Source organism: Rhopalosiphum maidis, chromosome 2 (genome assembly GCF_003676215.2).
Source record: "Rhopalosiphum maidis isolate BTI-1 chromosome 2, ASM367621v3, whole genome shotgun sequence".
NCBI lineage: Eukaryota > Metazoa > Arthropoda > Insecta > Hemiptera > Aphididae > Rhopalosiphum > Rhopalosiphum maidis.
In genome coordinates this window covers 76,908,428-76,928,774 of record NC_040878.1, presented here as the reverse complement: position 1 = coordinate 76,928,774, position 20,347 = coordinate 76,908,428, and the positions used below count along the sequence as shown (strand labels likewise).

Sequence of the window (20,347 nt, the reverse complement as noted above, 5' to 3'; positions counted from 1 at the left end):
ATATTTATTTATAAAATACATATGTTTTTTTTTACGTCAAATATAAATAGTTAAATAACAATAAAATATAAAAAAATCGACATATTGATCCTTAAAAAATATTATTTTTTATAATATTTTATTTCACTCTAACTCAAAAATTAAAAAAACGATTTCACGTGAATGCAATTTATTACGTATATTGCACGTCCATCTGAGAAAAAACAATTATTACGCTAACATCCTATTAAGTCATAACTTACTTTTTCGAAAGAAAACAAATAAAACGTTGCTATTGAATTTTAAACGAGTGTGTATTAGTAAATTGTAGACGTTTCAAATTAAATATTCACAATATTTTGTATAATCCATATTTATGTTTTGTAAATTTTTTTAAAAGTGTTATTGTATCAATATTTCTGATATAAAAATATAAATATTAATACATACATACTTATATAGTTTACTGTTTATGAAAAATTTAGTGTCGTCACTTTTTATTGTTTTTTATGGTTTAATACATAACTTATGTACCTACGTTATACATCAAAATATTCAATTTTGAAATATAAAATCAAAAATATACTATTTTTAGCACGAATTTCTGTCAAACATAAAACGTGAAAAAAAAACATTTTCCCTTTTTTACTTGTATTCAGTTTTATAGTATACATACATATATAAATATATATATATATCGAATTTTTGGACCCATTTTATATTCATTGTTGATCGATAAAACAAGTGCCTTTACATAAAAAACAATCATTGAAAATTATATTGTTTTCAATTTATAAATATTTTCAAATCATCTTTTATAGTTATTAATTCATCATGATAATTGAAAAAAAAATTAATATTTATAGACTTTTTGAATAGCAACAATAATTCATTGATCTATGAGCATTTCGGTTCAGATATAATGGATTCACTCCAATCAAGAGTTTAAATATTTTTTATTGTAATTTTTATACTACAGATTTTGATACTTTCATAATCATAACTCACATGAACAGATTCGAAACCAAAATTAAATTAAATTTTTATCACACGTAGTTAGCCGATAGAAGCAAACCAATCGAAAACATTTTTTTTTTTTATCAAATTAAAGGATATTTTTTGTTCTATTACGTTTGTATGAGTGTTTGTGATGCGCACCTATATCACAATAACAATTTAATACTAATATTCAATCTCATACGCTTTTGAAATCAGTACGCAGTTAGAAATTGTTTACAAATCTAATTGCAAAAAAGAGCCGCAGCATAACGAATTATTATGCAGTGTGCTCTGAAAAACGAAAATAAATCAATATTTAAAATTCAATAATATAGTTAAAAAAAGAAAATTAGAACTCTCTCTCTGTTAAGGGTAAAAAAAAGTCGTGAATAAAAAAAAAATACATACATATTATAATAATATAACATGATAATCGCCGCTGTCGTTTAATGTAACCTTTGTCGGAGAGCTGCTCTTGGGTAGCCGTAAATACTTTTATTGAATTCCATTAACGAACATTTCTTAACAAGTTTTAAAAAATTGTTGTAAAAAAACGCAAATTAAAACCATCATCACTATAAAAAAAAGCAATACAAACGGAGTAAGTGTACTTTTCTGCACATACTTATAAACATTGTAGGTAAACGTTTTTTTTTTCAGTGAACACGCATACAATTTTTTAAAGTAATGAGATGCAAAAGTTCAATTACTTATATACACATATAAAACCAAGAAAAATATATTACTGAGGGTTAGGTACACTAATAATTGTTATATCTCTATTTTTTTATATAAATAAACCACGTTTAAAAGATGAGATAATACGTGCGAACGTAGCGATCATATTTTTATTTGTGACTCGTGACTCATTATTTTTTTTATTTTTTTTTCTATCACACCTACATAAGCAAGTGTTTGTTTGAAGTAAAAATACAATTTCAAAGAAATGTATTATTATGTTTATTATAAAAAACTATATTATAAGTCACGTCGAAATTGTACGTGTATGATATAATACTTACAGACTTATACTTATATATGACGTAAAAAATAGTAAAATTATATGATTAATTATTATATAATAGTTTTTGATAGTTATTATTTTTAATTATTATTCCATTTTATAACGAATTGTATTGTAATAACAAAAATAACTACAATGCCGTAGATGTGGATAACGACAAACAGTATCAGATAAAATGTCTAGGTACAGTAATCAGTAGAGTTAGGATGCTTATAACATAAAAAAACTCACCAAAATACACCCAAAAAATATGCAAAAATGCCCTAAAAACTTGAAAAAATGAACTCAAAAATTGATCTAAAAAATCTAATTAAATAAGTGAAAAAAATGTATTTATGAATAATAATTTTTAGTAGAGATATAAGTTAGGTTATTTTTTAAAATATAAATTTATAATATTAATAAATAATAATATACATTTATTCCATGCAATTTATAAATATAATACTCAATATGCGTGTATGATCGGTCTATGTCTGAAAGAGTACTTGTTTTATCAATGTATAATACTCAAACAAAAAATCTTATCGGTAACCGATAAATTTAATCAAAACAAAAACCCTACAATAATAATATTAAAATTATTTTTCTGAATATCATCCAAATTTAAAATCTGAAATTTGAAGAAAATCCCCCCCCCCATATTGTACAAAAATAACAAAAAATAACCCAAAATATTAAAAAAAATATTGAAAAATGACGTTAAAAAACAAAAAAAATGCATTTATATTTAAATATTTCTAAAAATGCAAAATAAAATTAGAATAATCTGAACCAAAGGAACATGCAACAAATTTTTAGCTAAGATACCATTGTTTAGAATCAAAGAAAAAAATGCAAAAGTCATCAACATCCTAACTCTAGTAATCAGGGTCGGGCTAGATACTAGAAAATAATTAGTATCTTTTTATTCTTTTTTATAAATTATAAAATTTTATTATATTATCGTATGTGGCTAATAATACTAATACTCTCATGGTACTTTCATTTTTTTGGGTTACTTATTTCATTGAATTAAATTTCTTTTAGAATTTTCATAATAATATATCATACAAGTGAATTCTGTTATGCAAGACGATTTTTTAGTCGAACAACACTCATTATTTCAAAATCTATTAATGTTTTTGAAAATATTTTTCTTACATAATTTCTATTCCAAATAAAACAATATTTTTTAGTATTTTTAGCCGATAAAATTGTTTAAATTTTTGCTTTTCCAAATGTAAACATACATTGTCATAATATTTTGTTTTAATACAAATCATATTAATAGATTATAAAAAATAAAAATTATTCTATACAAATTAGATAAAATGAAAATAAAAAAACAGTATTTAAATGATAATAAATGGAAGCACGCGGAAAGAGAGGCCCTTGTGAAGGTTTATGCAATGTACATACTGTGCCTAGTACCCTAATATGTATTTATATACTACAAATAATATGATATACCATATATAATATCTCCTGCTATACAGTGTACAGCATATATGGCGATTGTTCTAAAGACGTTATTTTAAATTATAATACATTTTGGTTGCAGGTGTATGGAAACCGAGGAAAGCGACGGACGGTTCGGAATTGCCATCAGCTAAACAAGTCAGCGAAGATGTGCACCGACAGTCGTACGAAGAAGATCACGATTTTACCGTCATGCTGGCGGTTTGGGGTCAGTTCATGGATCACGACATAACTGCCACCGCGTTGAGTCGAGGTGATTATAATATTATTATATTTTTGGTAAAATTATCAACAATAATACTATAACATTATAATTATTATTATTATTATTATTATTATTATTATATAACAACGCCCGTGCTATAATATTTTTCAATAAATATTTCAAACGTTTTAGTTTTAAAACAATTTTCGAACGTGGAAAAGTCAACAATTTTAGTTTTTTGATATATATATATCCTATAAATAAAGAAAACAAAATTGTTTGTGTATTTTCAAAAGCTGCTTTTTGTTTGGTTGATAATCATAAACAAGTTGCGTGAGATTTGGATTTATATAAATATAAATGTTATATTATTTTTTCAAAAAGTAAATCATGCCTGAAACTATTTAATTTAAGAACGAATATTCTAAATCTTAATAATATCACGATCAGACTAAAAAACATTTTATGGTACATTTTTTAATATTTAATTTGAATTGAAATCTGTAAAAACAAGGTGAAGCTAAATAGACGTCTTTTTAAAATTATTATTAGAATGACAATATAAAAGTGATTATAAAAATAAATACGTTTTAAAAGCCAGAAACATTGTCTAGAATTCTTTAAGGTTAATTTGATTTCCCTAGGTTAGGTTGGCTAGATAAATAATATTACGTGAGTAAAAGACAATATTTTATTCGAATGATTTAAACTCATACCCACCTTTAAAATATAAATTAAATTCTACTTATATATGAGATAGTATTTTTCTTTAAATTCTGTAGATACACCTGGGGTAGGCATCATATTAATGATTGTCTTTCAGAACTTAGTTATGTATTTTTGCATTTCATTTTAATCAAAGTTTGAAACACTTTTAGGAAACGTTTACTGCATGTTTTTGGGACAAAATAAATAACTTTGACTTCACACGACTTTTTACATTCTAAAAAGTTTAACTTTCTATATCCCCTCGAGAAAAGTCGTATAATTTTAGACGTAGTGCAGTCAAATACTGTGACTCAAATTGTAAAAAATAGACATTCTGTATATTGGTTCAAACTAAGTTATGCCTTGTACCCTAGAGGGACCATGGATTTTAAACAAAATTTATAATATTTTACTCACCGTATATTATGTCAAGCTATTTTTTTTCTGACATATATTATGTATATGAATGTATGGATTATATTTCAATAGAAATTAAAATAAATATACATAAAACTTTTTGTTTTTAAAAATTGTATTATTATTGACAATAAGACAGATTTATATGAATACCTACTATTGTTATCAATGTATTATTCAACACGATTAATAATAATTAAAAAGAAATTCAAACTATTCAAATCAGGCTTATTGATAACGTAAAATATACTATTGAAGTGGAAAGTTTTTGTAGTAAGTACGCGTCACGCCGTCACATAGTCGATATGACCTAAATTTATTTTTAAAAACTTATTGGTTAATACCATCGAACAATTTTTCTTCGCAAAACTATACTTCTTTTTGGTGAGCCGTAAATTTCTGAAGAATAAAAATTGTACACTAATATTAGAAAAAATAAATATTAGTTAACCCTTATAAAAGTACCTCCACTGTAAAAAAAACTCTTATCATTATTGTATCTAATATTATTTATCAATTAAACTTATTATTTAATGCATGAAATAAATTCTCTTAAATTAAAAATATTATTAAAATATTCCTTAAAATTACAAGGTTACACTTCTATAGCATTTTAAGTTTGAACATTTCATGAAATATTACACTATTTTTTGTTATTTTGTTTATAAGATTATCAAGATTTACATGATAAAGTATTAATTTAGTAATCAACACTAATATTCTCGGTTCCGTGACAAAATACCGAGGTCAAAATATCTCCAAATCAAAATATCCCACGTAAATATAATATAAAATGTTACCTTTATTATAAAAGTATTATTTTTTTGTATTCTATAAATGTTAATAATAATTGTATTTTTATAATATCTATGTAACTTTTAATAATTTATATTAATTTTTGACGAAAAACATTAAACTTAATATTTAATATAATAATACAACATCATTTTATTATTTTTATAAATATTCTTCAATTAACTTTTTTGTGTTCTATAAATGTTAATAATAATGATATTGTATTAATATCTATGTAATGATTATAAAAAGCTTTAAATTTTGAATTAATATTTACGCGAGATATTTTGTCATGGAATATTTTGGTGGACATTTTTTATTTTTGGGATATTTTGATGTCACCAATATTTTCATGTTAAACTTCATTTTTTATTTTTATTTTTTTACTATGTTATTATTAGTCTGTAAATGATTTAACAATTTATAAAAACGTTGATTTACAGTAAGTGTAATATAATGCGTTCTGTCTCCATCTATATGTCTTACAGAAAGAAAAAATTAATCGAAAGTAAACAATTGTTCACTATAACTATTTTAAATTAACTAATCTATTGAACAAATGAATTTAAAATTACATGTTTTTGGGGAATACTGTGAATATTAATATAATTTTTATATAATAATATAATATTTTATATAAATTACGATATCGATATTTTCTTAGTATACGAGATTTTATTAACAAACATTTTGTGATTTACAGGACATAATGGAATGTCTATTTCGTGCTGCAGTTCGGTGGATGAAAACTTTACGCATCCCGAATGTTTTCCAGTAATCGTACACAAAGATAAGAAAGAGTGCGGAAAATGCATGGAGTTTGTGCGATCTTCGCCGGCGTCTACTTGTGGTTTCGGTAATTTGTTCACGCCAATTTTTAAGATGCGCGTCTTGCATATTTCTAGCATTAATAACCATAACAGTTTACACTCACGTGAACATATTTTATAATTTTAAGTGGGTAGTGTAAACAATAAAGTCGTTTCGAAAATATCGGTACGAACTACGAAGTAAGCGAGTTCAAAAAGTTGAACCTACGTCCTACACATTGACGGAAATCTAAAATGTTTTCAACAATCTGCCAAAAACATAAAATATGTAGGCAACACTGTACTTCGATGGCGAGTTTCTGTAGTTTTCTTTTTTGTTTTTAATAAATATAATAAGGTTTTCGCAATAGATATCCTAACATTATACATTATATTTCAAAAATATCAATTCCTATTTTCTTCAGTAACGCACTGGTTTTTAAAGTCTTGAGATTTTTGTACTATTAAGGATTAAAAAAGAGTTGACCTATGGAAATATATACTTCTATTTTTCAAATGAGAACCATTTCTACTCTAAAATATTAGCAGATATTTATTTTATAAATTTTTACTTACTATGGGAGCTATTGATTATTTGAACATTTTAGTGATTAATATTAATCTATCGAAATTATTAATAAATACTACATCGAATATTTAATTTATTTTGTATTTTTGTGCTGAACCATTTTTAATGCTCTCTTCAGCATAAATATTTTAATAATTTAGAAACTACATTTTAAAATTTTTAATTAGACATCGATATTTTCAACAAAAAAATAATTTATAATATAAAATTAGGATTTTCATTTGAAAAATAGAAATTTGTATCGCCACAAGACACACATAAATTATTAAATGAAATAATGAAAGTGAGCATTTTTGGCGTATCACTGTACATTTTAATATCAATTTCGCAGTGATCGTAACTTAATTGTATAGTCAAAAGCAACTGTTATATTAATAATTATACAATCAATCGTAAGATATTAAATTTGTGGTACTCACGTCGATCTGCTGTAGGGCCCAGGGAACAGTTGAACCAAGCAAGCTCGTATCTAGATGGTTCGTCTGTGTACGGTAACACTCGCAAACTGCAAAATGATCTAAGATCGTGGACCGGTGGACGTATGAAAGTGTTCATAACCGAGAACGGCGAACAGTTATTGCCGCCTAACAAAGATCCGTTGGACGGATGTAACGAAGAAGCGGAAATGAAAAAAGGCCGTTACTGCTTTTTGTCCGGTAAGCTTCCGATTCATCTCACTATATATGTATTAACAATATGTACGTATCTACTACTCGTACAGCCTGAGTAATAATCAGCAACGATGTTATATGTATTGTATATTTTTCGAAAATCTTACAACAAATATAAAGGGGTAGACTGGATATTGGTAACCACTCTGCAGTATAGTAGGAATTGAGTACCTCGTCAATGGATAAAAGTAAAGTTTAATTTGAATTCAATGACAAATCTTCGCATACAAAAAACGATTTTAAGCGAAGCAATCTGCCAAAATCTCAAAATTTTTACTGCTTTAAAATGTGATGACAGACAAGTAAAAAAACCCATACACGCATATGTTGTAAAATCAATACATTCATCATTCTGCTTAAAATTTAAGATTTATATTATTATTGTCGTTTTTCATGTGTATCTATGTACAAAGAACAATGTGGATTCGATTATATGATTTATTTTTTGTCTGAATACAAAGTCACTTTATTTATCTCTTTCCAAAATATATTGTAACACACTGACAATTTAGACGCCAACACGCCGGAGATCGATTGCGAGCTATACTCTGATGTTTAAATATCGACACAAAAAAAGTCGTAAATATATTATATTATGTTAATAAATTGTATGCGTATAAAATATGATATACACTATACTATACTATATATATACTATACAAACAGCGACGATATAATAAAGAGTCCTGCCAATGTTTATTTATTTAAAATATTAGGGCAATGGATTTTACATCATCCTCTTCTCAGCTTTAAATTAGTAAATCCTCGCGAGAGACCCTACAGAACTTTATATTATTATATAGTAGCTACCACGATTTAACTCAATTTTAGGGGAGGGGTGATGCTAAATTTATATGTATCAACACAAACAGTAAATATACCAACAGTGTATATTTTATAAATAGTTATAAACTTGATCTACACCATTTTTAGGATAAAGAGAGTTGGGCTTCCCCCCTGGTAAATGAAAACATACATTTTTAAATTCCCTCTGTTATTTTTGAACAAATTATACGAGTATAAAATATGAACTTCACCTGTGGATTTTTTTTTAATATATAATTTAAATTTCGTTTATGGTTATAACACGATTTTTGCGAAAAATAAAATATTAATAAATTAAAACATTAAATATGTTTTCGTTGACAACACAGGAGATGCCAGATCGAATGAAAACATGCACCTGACAACTCTCCATTTAATCATGGTACGTCAGCACAACATGATTGCCGGTCGATTGTCGTCCCTAAATCCACACTGGAACGACGAACATATTTTTCAAGAAACCAGACACATAGTCACCGCTCAGATTCAACACATCACGTACAACGAATTTCTACCCGTATTACTTGGTAAGTACGTATGTTACTTATAAGTTATAACATTACTACGTTTAGCGTTAGAATATAACATTCTATTATTTAGATAGATTATTATATGTTTTATATTATTACTATATAGTAATGTAGCTATTTCACTGAGTAATTCCAAAACTTGAACTCATCACAGAACACATTAATCAAACACATTAAGTCTCTATCGTATTTTTGGATATGAAAACATTATAATTTTATCGAGGAAAATTTAAGATATAAGAATTCCTTAAAATGCCGATAACATACTTCCCTTCTAATTGTAACGTAATAAATTAATATAAGTTATAATATATCTTATATATTTTAGTCTTTAATAGTTTCCTTATAAAATTACGTATTCTACAACGTTTCACGATCATTAAAGTTATCATTATTTTTTTTACTTCCAAGAAGTTAGTAAAAAATTGAGCAATCCATAGAAATGCGTATTATCAATATCACAACAATAATTTTCGTTTTTTATTATTCCGATCATATAACGATTAGTTAACAATTTCACATTTCCAGTAGTCATTCTTTTTATTTTAATAGCACTAAGAAAATGAACATAATTAATGTTTATTTTATATCACGTTAAATTATTTCATCAATTTTAATAACCATAATTCATATTGTTGTTTATATCGGTTGTTGACTATTACAATACATAAGAATCAAAAATATAATAATATAATATATTAAAAAAAAAACCTTAAAAAGCTGAATTTTAGTATATAAGTAACTTATACTTCACTAATATAAATATTAAAAGTCTTGAAACCTAAACCTTGTTCGTACCCCCCCCCCCCCACCCATCTTAAAAGGGTCGCTCACCTTTTTCACTGTTTTCGCTTATAACTCATCAGCTGTTCAAGTTGCAACAAAAATACTTAAGACCAAAATTAAATACTATCAAATTTACTATAAAAATACATATGTTTGTTTGTCGTATACATTTATAAAATTGAAATACAGAATATAGAAAAAAATTAATTATGAAATAAATATTAATTACAATTTATAAAATAAATACGAAAAATTAAAAATAGTTTTTTTTTTATTTATTTATTTATTTGAAGTACCAATATGTTATTAAATTAAATTTAAAAAATGATTCTTAATATTGTATTGTAGGTCCTAAAATTAAAATATTTTATATTCTTGATATGTTCATATTTGATTATTTATATTTATTTAAATCATACTATACCTAATTTATTAAATTATGTGGAACTCATTTTCTGTATGTAAGTGGTATAACTATTTAAATCATTTGTTTTATTTTTAGTATCATTTTAGGATAATATGGTTTTTTTTCTAAAACTATAGCATTTATAATATTATTATTAAAATTTAGTATTTAATTATTGTAACAAAATAAATTTTACCAAACTATTTTAACTTATAAGACTAAAAATGTAATGATATATTCAAGTAAATACTGTAAAAGAGGGAAAAATATTCATACTACCTACCTATAAATAAATAATAATTTAAAAAAATCAAAAATCTCATTGTCTATAGTAAAATGATAAAAGTTTCCACGATTAATGTTTTAAATTATGATAGTATAATTAACATACCTATTGTCATTTATCGTTTAAATAAATAATTTCATTAAAATTGGAACTTAAAATGTCTATAAAAAAAGTTAACTTTATACATTTTTTAGATTTTATGTTTTCAGTATGCACTACTTAAGAATATTGCATTAAATTTTCAAAACATAGATACAAAAAGTAAAGTTTTTATGTATTTTAGGTACAAAATAGTTTACACTATTTTTGTGATTTCAACGAATTTCGTCAAAATTTTAATTTCAAATGCATAGAATAAAATTATGCCTTTGTATTTTTAATATTTTAATATATATGTAAAAGAATAAGAACAACTTTTGTGGGATCTTGTATTAAATGTTCAAGAATTTTTACAAAGTTATAATTTTTTATAGAACAAACAAAAAAAATAGAAAATTTAACATGCTATAAATACTTTAAATAAAGAGTAAAAATATGGTGAAAGTTTAAGCGTGAAATAAAAATGATAATATGAACATTTGGTGAAAAATTCAAGTATCTATTGTTCTTTTTTTTTAAATACAATAAAATATCAAAAATATTTTGAAGAGAAATAATTATTTTACCAATAAATATTCAATGTTGTATACAACTGAACTTAAATGTTCATAAAAAATTAATTTGATTTTCCGGTAAAATGTATATATAAACGTTGTACAATTTATAAAAAACCTAGTATTAAAGTTTTAAATCATAGGTATAAAAAAAAAATTTATAAATTTCTAGCTACCAAATAGTTTACTAATTTTGCAAATTTTATCAATTTTATCAAAATGCTCACTTTATGCTAAAATTAACACTCAATAACTCAAAAACTATCACATATTTTGAAAATTTTATAGTAAATAAAAAATGATAGTAGATAATATAAACATTAAATATTTAGTGAAAATGTCAAGTTATTACAGTTATTTGTTTTCAAGTTACATAAAAAAACACAAAGTTGATTTGGTCGTAAATTGGATTTGCGTAAAAATTCCCGTTTTCTCTGATTATAAAAATAAATACTAAGAATTTTTAAATTTTACACCTATGTACAAATTAGATCTAATTTTATATCCAAAACCGTTCCTATTTAAAACCGAAGCATTTTATTGAAAAGTTATCGTGTAATCACCGAAAAAATACACATCATTGTAAAATCAATAAATTCTTCGCACCATTCTCTCCATTTTGAATCTTAAATAGATTCAAATTAAATACTTATTCTAAATCAGATTGAAAAGTATCTAAGCGAGTAAGTAATTTACTCATTGTCATGATAAATTTGTGCTCTGACATTTAAATAATTTTTATACGCATTATTATTAAAATGTACAAACATGTGTGTGTCAATAAAATACGTATTTTATATATATATTATATATATTTTGAAATAAAATATGTGTTTTTTAAAAGTTACTATTTGCCGAAATCGCTTAATTTTTTTATTTTTTTGACGTAATAATTTTCATAGTAGTATTCCATTTCAAAAAGAAAAAAATACATAAAAACTTTTAAGTAAATTAAATTTTTATCATGTTAGGTAAGTATGAATTTTTAGAAACTTTCTAAAAACGTATCTTAATACAATAATATAATATAGAAAATTATTGTCTATTTATATATAGGCTGTATGAAAACTATTCTGAAAAGAGACATGGCTCGTTTATTTCAAAGTTTTTATGCTTATTGCGCATGAAAGAGTTATGTAATTGGATAACCTACGTCAAGTTAAGATAGCATGTCTGATCCCACTTATTTAAAGTTACAATTATACACAGCGAAAAAAAACTTTAAAAGTAAAAAGTTTGTTATCTGCACTGTTTAACAAGTCAATGTATCAACTATATTATACTTTGTCTGAAAAATATACATAAAACGATTTACTGGTATACTGCGTTCAAATGAAAATAAATATTTTTTTTATGTTAGGTACTTGAAACGTTCTCATAAAATGATTAAATAACTTTAAAAATAAAACACGCGAGCCTGTTTTTATTAAAATCATTTATTATTCGCTTATTTTAGTGGAGTACATAATCTATATTTTATAGTGTATAATTATAGGTGTATTATTACCGCAACACGTAGCGCTTAAAATTTAAATAAAATTCCAGTGTCCAATATTAAATCAAGCCTGGCAGGTCCGTTATAATAATTAATTATATTTATAAAACCATAAATCGCTGTAATGATAATAAGCCGTTTGGTCAAAACAGTCGTGGTTTTGTTAATAATAACCTAACTGATCGGTCTTATGATATTTTATTTCAGGCGACAGTCTCATGAAGCGCTTGGACTTGTACTCTCAACAAACAGGTTATTGGAACGGATACAATTCTTCAATGGATCCAACCATCAGCAACAACTTTGCTACCGCGGCCTTTCGATTCGCTCACACGCTTATACCGGTAAATCGTCGTCAATATTCAATCTCATCTGTAAAAAATATAAAGTGACAATTCTATAGATATTTAACATAACTACAAAGTATAAAAATTAACTAATAAAATTAAAATAATCTTAAAAATATTTAGAACTTATCATTCGAGTCTCATTAATCGTAGGTTAGGTACTGTAGAAAATATATAAAAAAGTATTATAAATAAAAAAATATATTACCGCCAAATAATGGTCCAATCATAGGTAATAGTTTTTTAATTTTATATTAAAACTTTTTGGTTATGATGGCCCTCAACTTTTACAATAGTCATATTTTACACTAAATATATTAAAAAATAGTGCTTTAATTGTAATTTAGGTAATTTTACGCGATATTTTTTATAATATTATAAATATTCCTTTTTGAATTTTATTCGCATATGAAAACTGATAAATTTAGTGTGAGAATAAAACGTATTAAATATCTCTAAACTGCTGTTAAACAAAAACATAAAAGTCACCTTATACATTGTACTATTATAGATATTAAATACATAATAATTAATACGCTACTAAATATTATCCGTTGCAAACTGAAATCTTGCTAGTACTATACACATACGTGCGTATAATTACAGTAAAAAATGTATATTTATATAATATATATATATATTGCTTTGGTATCCATATACCTAGAATTAAATTCAGATAGGTAATTTCGCAAAAGCCGCATTTAATCTGAAAACAATTTTAAATCGTATTAAGCGCATATTTGGTAAGTGTGTGTATGTGTGTGTGTATTATATTTATACTCTTACCTACAAGTATATAGGCACTCACAGCAACCCGACAACGATCTGCATCCCTTCGCCCGTACCACCATCGTCCACCCTTGACCGATTATGGGCTACGGGATTACTCGGGTTTTTATTCGAATATATTTGCAATTTTAATTTCGTTTAAACGATTTCGAAATGAGATACAATATAATATGATAACCGCAATAGTAATAATAAAAATGTATTGAAATAATATACCAATATGATATCGTTCTTCGCAGTCCATACGACGCAGTCACTCGCGAGCCACCAACTGTTTGCTCGGTAAAATCATATATTTAATATATTACATTTTCGTGCCGTTGTAATATTATAATAATTCGATAATAACCGCTGTAAAACGTTGTAAAACGCCAAAGAAACTACAACCGGATATTGATTTGCGGATGGTCTCGTTTCGATACACACAACACGTACGGTTAACCGACGTACGTACGTAATAATAACAGTAGTAGTAAGGAATACCCCAAATAACGAGAAGAGTATATGATATTATTATTATTATTATTATTATTACCGTATATTGGGTATGCGTTATTTACTGTAAATACCTATATCCCACCATTATTGTATTATGTAAACCGCTCCTATCTTGCGGCGAAACAAAACACGATAAATGTATGACGCATACATACACGATATTTCGAGGTTTTTCGTAATAACGTATTTGAGAATGTTCTTGAATTGCCATAACGAACGGAACCGAAAACCTGTTTCTTGAATTTTACTAACCCGGGATTATTAGGGGCACTTAGGATATAGCTATATAACACTAAGTAAACCACACGAATTTTGGTCCTTTAAATACTACTGAGAAAAATAGAAATCATTCTGAAAAATATTAGATACTAATATTATACCGTAGAAAAATAAAATTAAATCCCATAAAACATACGATATTTTCATATAATTTGAGTTAAAAATTTCAGGTGGAAAAAATAGAAAAAAAGTGCGTTATAATATAGTTATTCATAATTGCTTACAATATTTATACGATTTCGTATTTTTTCTCAGCAAAGCTAATATTTTTCACACATTAATTTGAGAACCTTCAAGAGTTAAATTAATTGCATTCCTTTTTTACATTATATTATTACAATTTGACTTTGACGTTCTCACGCTTGTTTCGTCTTGCCTTATCTACACTCAAATTAATTATTTTCACACTAAAATTTGGTATTAACTACGTCTACAAATCGAATGTAATCAATAACGCAACCGTCAGGTACATATTATATTTTTGAATGTAGGTTGCCGAACGAAAAACAAAATGTTAAGTATTTCTATAAACTTTATATTTTAAATATAATGTATGAGTATACCTCAATAATTCTTGTCGAAAATGTGTTTTGTTCTTTATTGTGTCTCACATTTTATTAATACTGTATTGTTTCAAACGTTTGAATTGCATAAAATATAATATAATATATTGTGAGAAAATATTTCCAACCTTTGTTTACATTTTACATAATCGAAAATTAATATTCGTTGTATTAGTATTAATTATTATTATTATTATTTATACCAATATGTGATAAATGGACCGTAAAATAATAATTAATAGTTATTATTTTTGAGGTTTTTTTTTTTTTTAACATTTACTGGTTTTCCGTTTATTTTAAATAATATATAATATTAACAATTTTTATCCTGTTTATGATATTTTTAAATATATATATATATCAATAATATTATGGATTATAATATTATTTTCTTTTCTGGTGAAGCGGACATGCTAATGTATTATTAGTACAACAGTAGTCGTCATAATGCCGTACACAACTTACTGTCTTATATTGTTACTATAATGAAGATTATCAATTTATTTTATTCTTCAATACAACAGTGTACCTATTTTGCCTATGCGACACGCCGTCTTACAAAATTATAATACGTGAGCGTGCTGTACTCTGGGTTCTTATCAATTAGGTGCAGGATAGTTTTATAATATTACATTGTGAAACATTTATAACGAATCATTGTAATATAAAAAAATCTGTATTAGTTTACTATACAAATGTTACTTAATGTGTGACGTTAATCAAACATTATAATATTATATTAGTTAGCTTTTCAAAACCAAACGGTTCACATTTTTTTATTATAATTTCACACCCATATATATAATATATAATACTTACATTTGATACAATTCAAATACATTTCAACTTGTTTATATTTGTAATATATATTTCAACAAATGGTAATAACTAATAAGTAATTACTTTAAAATATATATGTCAGTAATTCGAAAAACACTTAATTTACCAATCAAGGTAAATAATGAACTTAACTTTATACTACATTTAATTTTCGTCAACCAATAATGTTTTCACTGTCATAATACAATAAAATTATTAGAACGTTTAAGTCTCCTTTTGAAAAAAATCGTTTCAGTTTAAACCAATCAAAATTATCAAATAATATATTACATGTACATCATAATTATGAATAATTTTATGTCCCATAAAGCCCAATTCGTGGGTACAACATTTTCATGTATCGTTACTTTATTAACTCTTAAAGCTATTAAAACAAATTTTAATGTGGTTTGTTGAATTTATGACTTAATTTTCGAAAAATTATCGAAATATAACGGTGACTGCTGGTAAAGTAATTCAGATAATGCATACGATAAACCCTATAAAATATTAAATAGAATTTGATACGCTATAAACACCATAGAGGCCATAATATTTAGATTAGAAATTAATTGATTACTCTACGAAATCATCTAGTAAATCAAACTTATTACATGTACATGTATATATAAAATAAACTATATGCAATATATTATGTGTATACAAATTAAACGTTTAATGTTAACGTAATATTATAAAAAATTTGATGGCAATAACTTGACGTACGTATTTTGCTCGTACGGTAGTGTTGTGTTATAATAATATGGTGTATGTGCAATATAGTAAATAACTATTTATAGCTTTATATGTTATGTATACAGGGTGATTCTTTTATCAAACAACACTCATTATTTCAAAAAGTATTAATGTTTTTGAAAATATTTTTTTACATAGTTTCAAATTGTTAAAAAAGACACGTTTTTATTAAAAAATTATAGTTTTAAATAATTTTTGTCACTATAATTTTTATGTTTTTTACTTTTTTGAATGACAACATAGATTTTTAATTTCATATTCCAAAGCAGAATAATTTTTTGAATATTTTGATACATACAAATTGAATTTAGGGCGAGTAGTTTATGAGTTAATATATTATAATATACCGTGATTAAAATCAAGAAACCTTTAAATCACCTCCGTAAAAATTAAAATAACAAATTTTCAAAATAATTCCACCATACACACATCGTTCTTTAACTATTATAAAATGTATATAATTTAATGATCAATAAAATTGGTTTCTATTTCCAGAGCATGATGAAGTTTCTTAAGGACAACAACAGCAATCCCGAATTTGTCGAAATGAGGAAAATGCTGTTCAATCCGTACAGACTATACACGTGCGGTGGCGTGGATAGCGTAATTCGTGGAGCGATGAACACAAGCGCCGGGAAATCTGACGCGTTTTTCACACCCGAAGTAAGATAGAAATATTGAAGACTGTGCATTTGACGTATTAGATAAATGCGGAAAAATACACTAAATAGTATTTAAAAATGCAATTTAAAATACGCTATAAATCCCAAAACTTAAAATTTTAAATTAATAAAATCTATTATGTTAAAAAAAAAAAAAATAATTGTAATTATTTTGATTTGTTTACAAAAAATAAAAATTCTTATTTATTTAGGTGCATGTAGTCTCACGCGCGATAAATAATTACGAATTCACAACGTTGACATAATATTATTCTACGAGTAATTTTGAAGAGCTCGACAATACAAACATCGGCCGTATAAAATTATAATAGTACGTTGTCAGTTAATTCACTTGATCACAAACAATATGCATTACAGTATTACACCATAATGAACATATTATTATCAGTATGTGTGTACTCGGGTGGGAGGGGGTATGGTTTAAGTACCTATTTATGACATTAAGCTCAAGCCTTTGTCTCGAGAGACTGTATGTCTGACTGTCTATACTGTCGGTACGTCGCTAAAACGTCATCGGGAAATATTAACAGATGGATGTTATCGAGACTTAACAGGAATTCCGATCGAAATCTATACTCGAGAACACCACTTTCCAAATCCCTGGTACGGTTATGATGGGCATTTTAGTAACCAGAATCTCTTTATGCGCACACAGCGCGATTTTACCACAATTAGTACGAATGATTAATTAACGTTATATTAAAGGTATTCGATTATAGTGTACGTGGGTATATTATATTAATTATTATTTCTATGAGACGGTGTGCCGATTATTTGGCGAACCGTTTGAATTTCGAAATCGAAATAATAGATAGACTGATTTTCGACATTACGTCCTGTTCTATATTTTACACATATCTATATGCATATATTACAATGGTATAATAGGGGGTAAAGTAAAACGTCGATTTTTGTGTCGGCCTCAAATAAGTGAGCCAACTCAAACGGTGGTGTTTAGTTATGGTCACGTTGTAAGGGAATTTATTGTTCCTACGCCCATAAGATTGGGCGGAACAACCACCGCCGGCGCGTGACTCATGAAAGCGGCTACTGTGTGACGAGCTGTGCTCGGGAAGGCGGTATTTAAATAAGTGGCCGAGGTTTCGGGTATTGGCCCTGAAAAAGGCCTTTTTCTCGTATTGCGTCAACGGTAAGACTGTAATTTTCGTTTTCTCCACCCGTATCTTTATACCACGCTGGCTGCGTTCGTCCCGCGCTTATGGAAACGGCCATCATTCGATATCCCATCGTGCGTTGTCGTGATCTTTTCCACTACTCCTCGTCAGTCTTTTGTCGTCCGGCAATCCTGGTCGACCGGCTGACCGAGTCAGAGTCTCTGGTTGGTTGAGAGCAAACCGGTCGAGCGTTGATGTAAATCACTGCTGCCTCAGTGTCTTCTCCGGTGGTCGCGGTCGTAGTTGCCGAGCTCATTCACCGTTGGAAATATGGTCGATGCCGCCACTGACTTGTGAGTTCAGCTGGGTGTATGCTGGAAAATAACTGCTTTGTGGCCACAAGTGTCTACGTATTGGTCACTAGATCTCTTGATTCTTCGGTCGAAATTGATGAATCGTTGAAGATTTGAGTTTTAAGATAATGTGTTCCGCAATGAGATTTTATTTATATTTATATCGTATGCCAAACTGACAAATTATTAACATAACGCTCGTAATGGCTCGCGTTTTATGCTTACCTTCAGCACGATACGTATATAATATATAATGTATAATTATATTATTAGATAAAAAAATCCGATACTTCATATAATAACATAATATAGCAATGATAAAGTAGATAGATGTTATATAATAGATTATGGAACAAATATACAATAAATTAGTAAATTTTTTTTGGCGAGATAAAACATATTTTTAAAATTCAATATACATCTTTACCATAGTATTAATATATTATCGTTATAGTTTTTACGGTGGATGTGTCTAACCAAATTTTTGTTTTTTATAAAACAGGTCACCAGACATCTGTTCGAGAAAAACGACGGATCGAGACGCACCAGAGGACAGTGTGGATTGGATTTAGTCGCACTGAACATACAGAGAGGCCGTGATCACGGACTTCCGGCGTACCCGCGGTGGCGCGAAACGTGTGGTTTTCCAAGGCCACGGAGTTTCAACGATTTAGAAGGGCATGTCGAACCGGCAACGCTGCAAAGAATATCAAAACTATACAAGTAAGTATACAATATTAATATTATTAGCAGTTGGTCTTCGAAACGATATACGAACATTTAATAAAGATCATCGATCCAGCACAACATGTTTGTCAAATATAGCTACGTTATATTATAATTTTATAAATAGCTTAAAGTCGGAAAACATTAAGACACTTAACGTCATTATTTCATACAACACTAACCTTTTTGATAATATTTAGGTGTTGTTACAAAGCAAATTTTTTTAAAAAGAAATAATAGTTTTCACTATTTTTTTTTTTCGTTTTAAGTCTTTAAATGTTTTGCTCTCTTATTGAACAACACACATTTTAAAGCAAAAAATTATTCAAAGTATTTCGATCTATAAAACTCAAATTTTATATGAATAATTTTTTAGTAAAAATTATTTAAAGTCTTAATGCGCAGAGTTGTTGATTAACATTTTACGAGGAACCCTTGCTACCATTCCACTCCGCTCTTCTAAAGTGTAAATACTTATTTTTTGGACATTTTCTGAAAAATGTCTGTTTTTAATGATGATATAAAATAATTTAAAAAAAAAAATCCAAAAATATTTATAGTTTTCATATTAATAAATGCCATATGTTAAATATATAACCAGTTTAGTTAAGCAGTGATATAGCCAGATGAGTGTGAAAACAGCAGATATTTCAGGAAAATTTAAAAATACTTTCAATGTTCTGTGGACAAAATTAATTACATAAGACGTAACCGAGTATTCAAATTGTATTTTGTAAGGAAGTCGATCTGAAAGTATGTAATATTATAATATACCCACGAA

General features: G+C 26.5%; 1 protein-coding gene across 6 annotated transcripts in view; it reads left to right on the top strand.

Moving 5' to 3' along the window:
• LOC113552890 (chorion peroxidase) overlaps positions 1-20,347 on the top strand; it is a 49,180-nt gene that overhangs the window by 22,190 nt on the left and 6,643 nt on the right. For all 6 annotated transcript variants that reach the window (XM_026955897.1, XM_026955896.1, XM_026955898.1 and 3 more), the window contains 7 exons: positions 3,546-3,716; positions 6,292-6,444; positions 7,421-7,642; positions 8,812-9,009; positions 12,846-12,982; positions 17,185-17,352; positions 19,343-19,563. In XM_026955897.1, the coding sequence (XP_026811698.1) occupies positions 3,546-3,716; positions 6,292-6,444; positions 7,421-7,642; positions 8,812-9,009; positions 12,846-12,982; positions 17,185-17,352; positions 19,343-19,563 (1,270 nt within the window). The remainder of the gene's footprint in view (positions 1-3,545; positions 3,717-6,291; positions 6,445-7,420; positions 7,643-8,811; positions 9,010-12,845; positions 12,983-17,184; positions 17,353-19,342; positions 19,564-20,347) is intronic.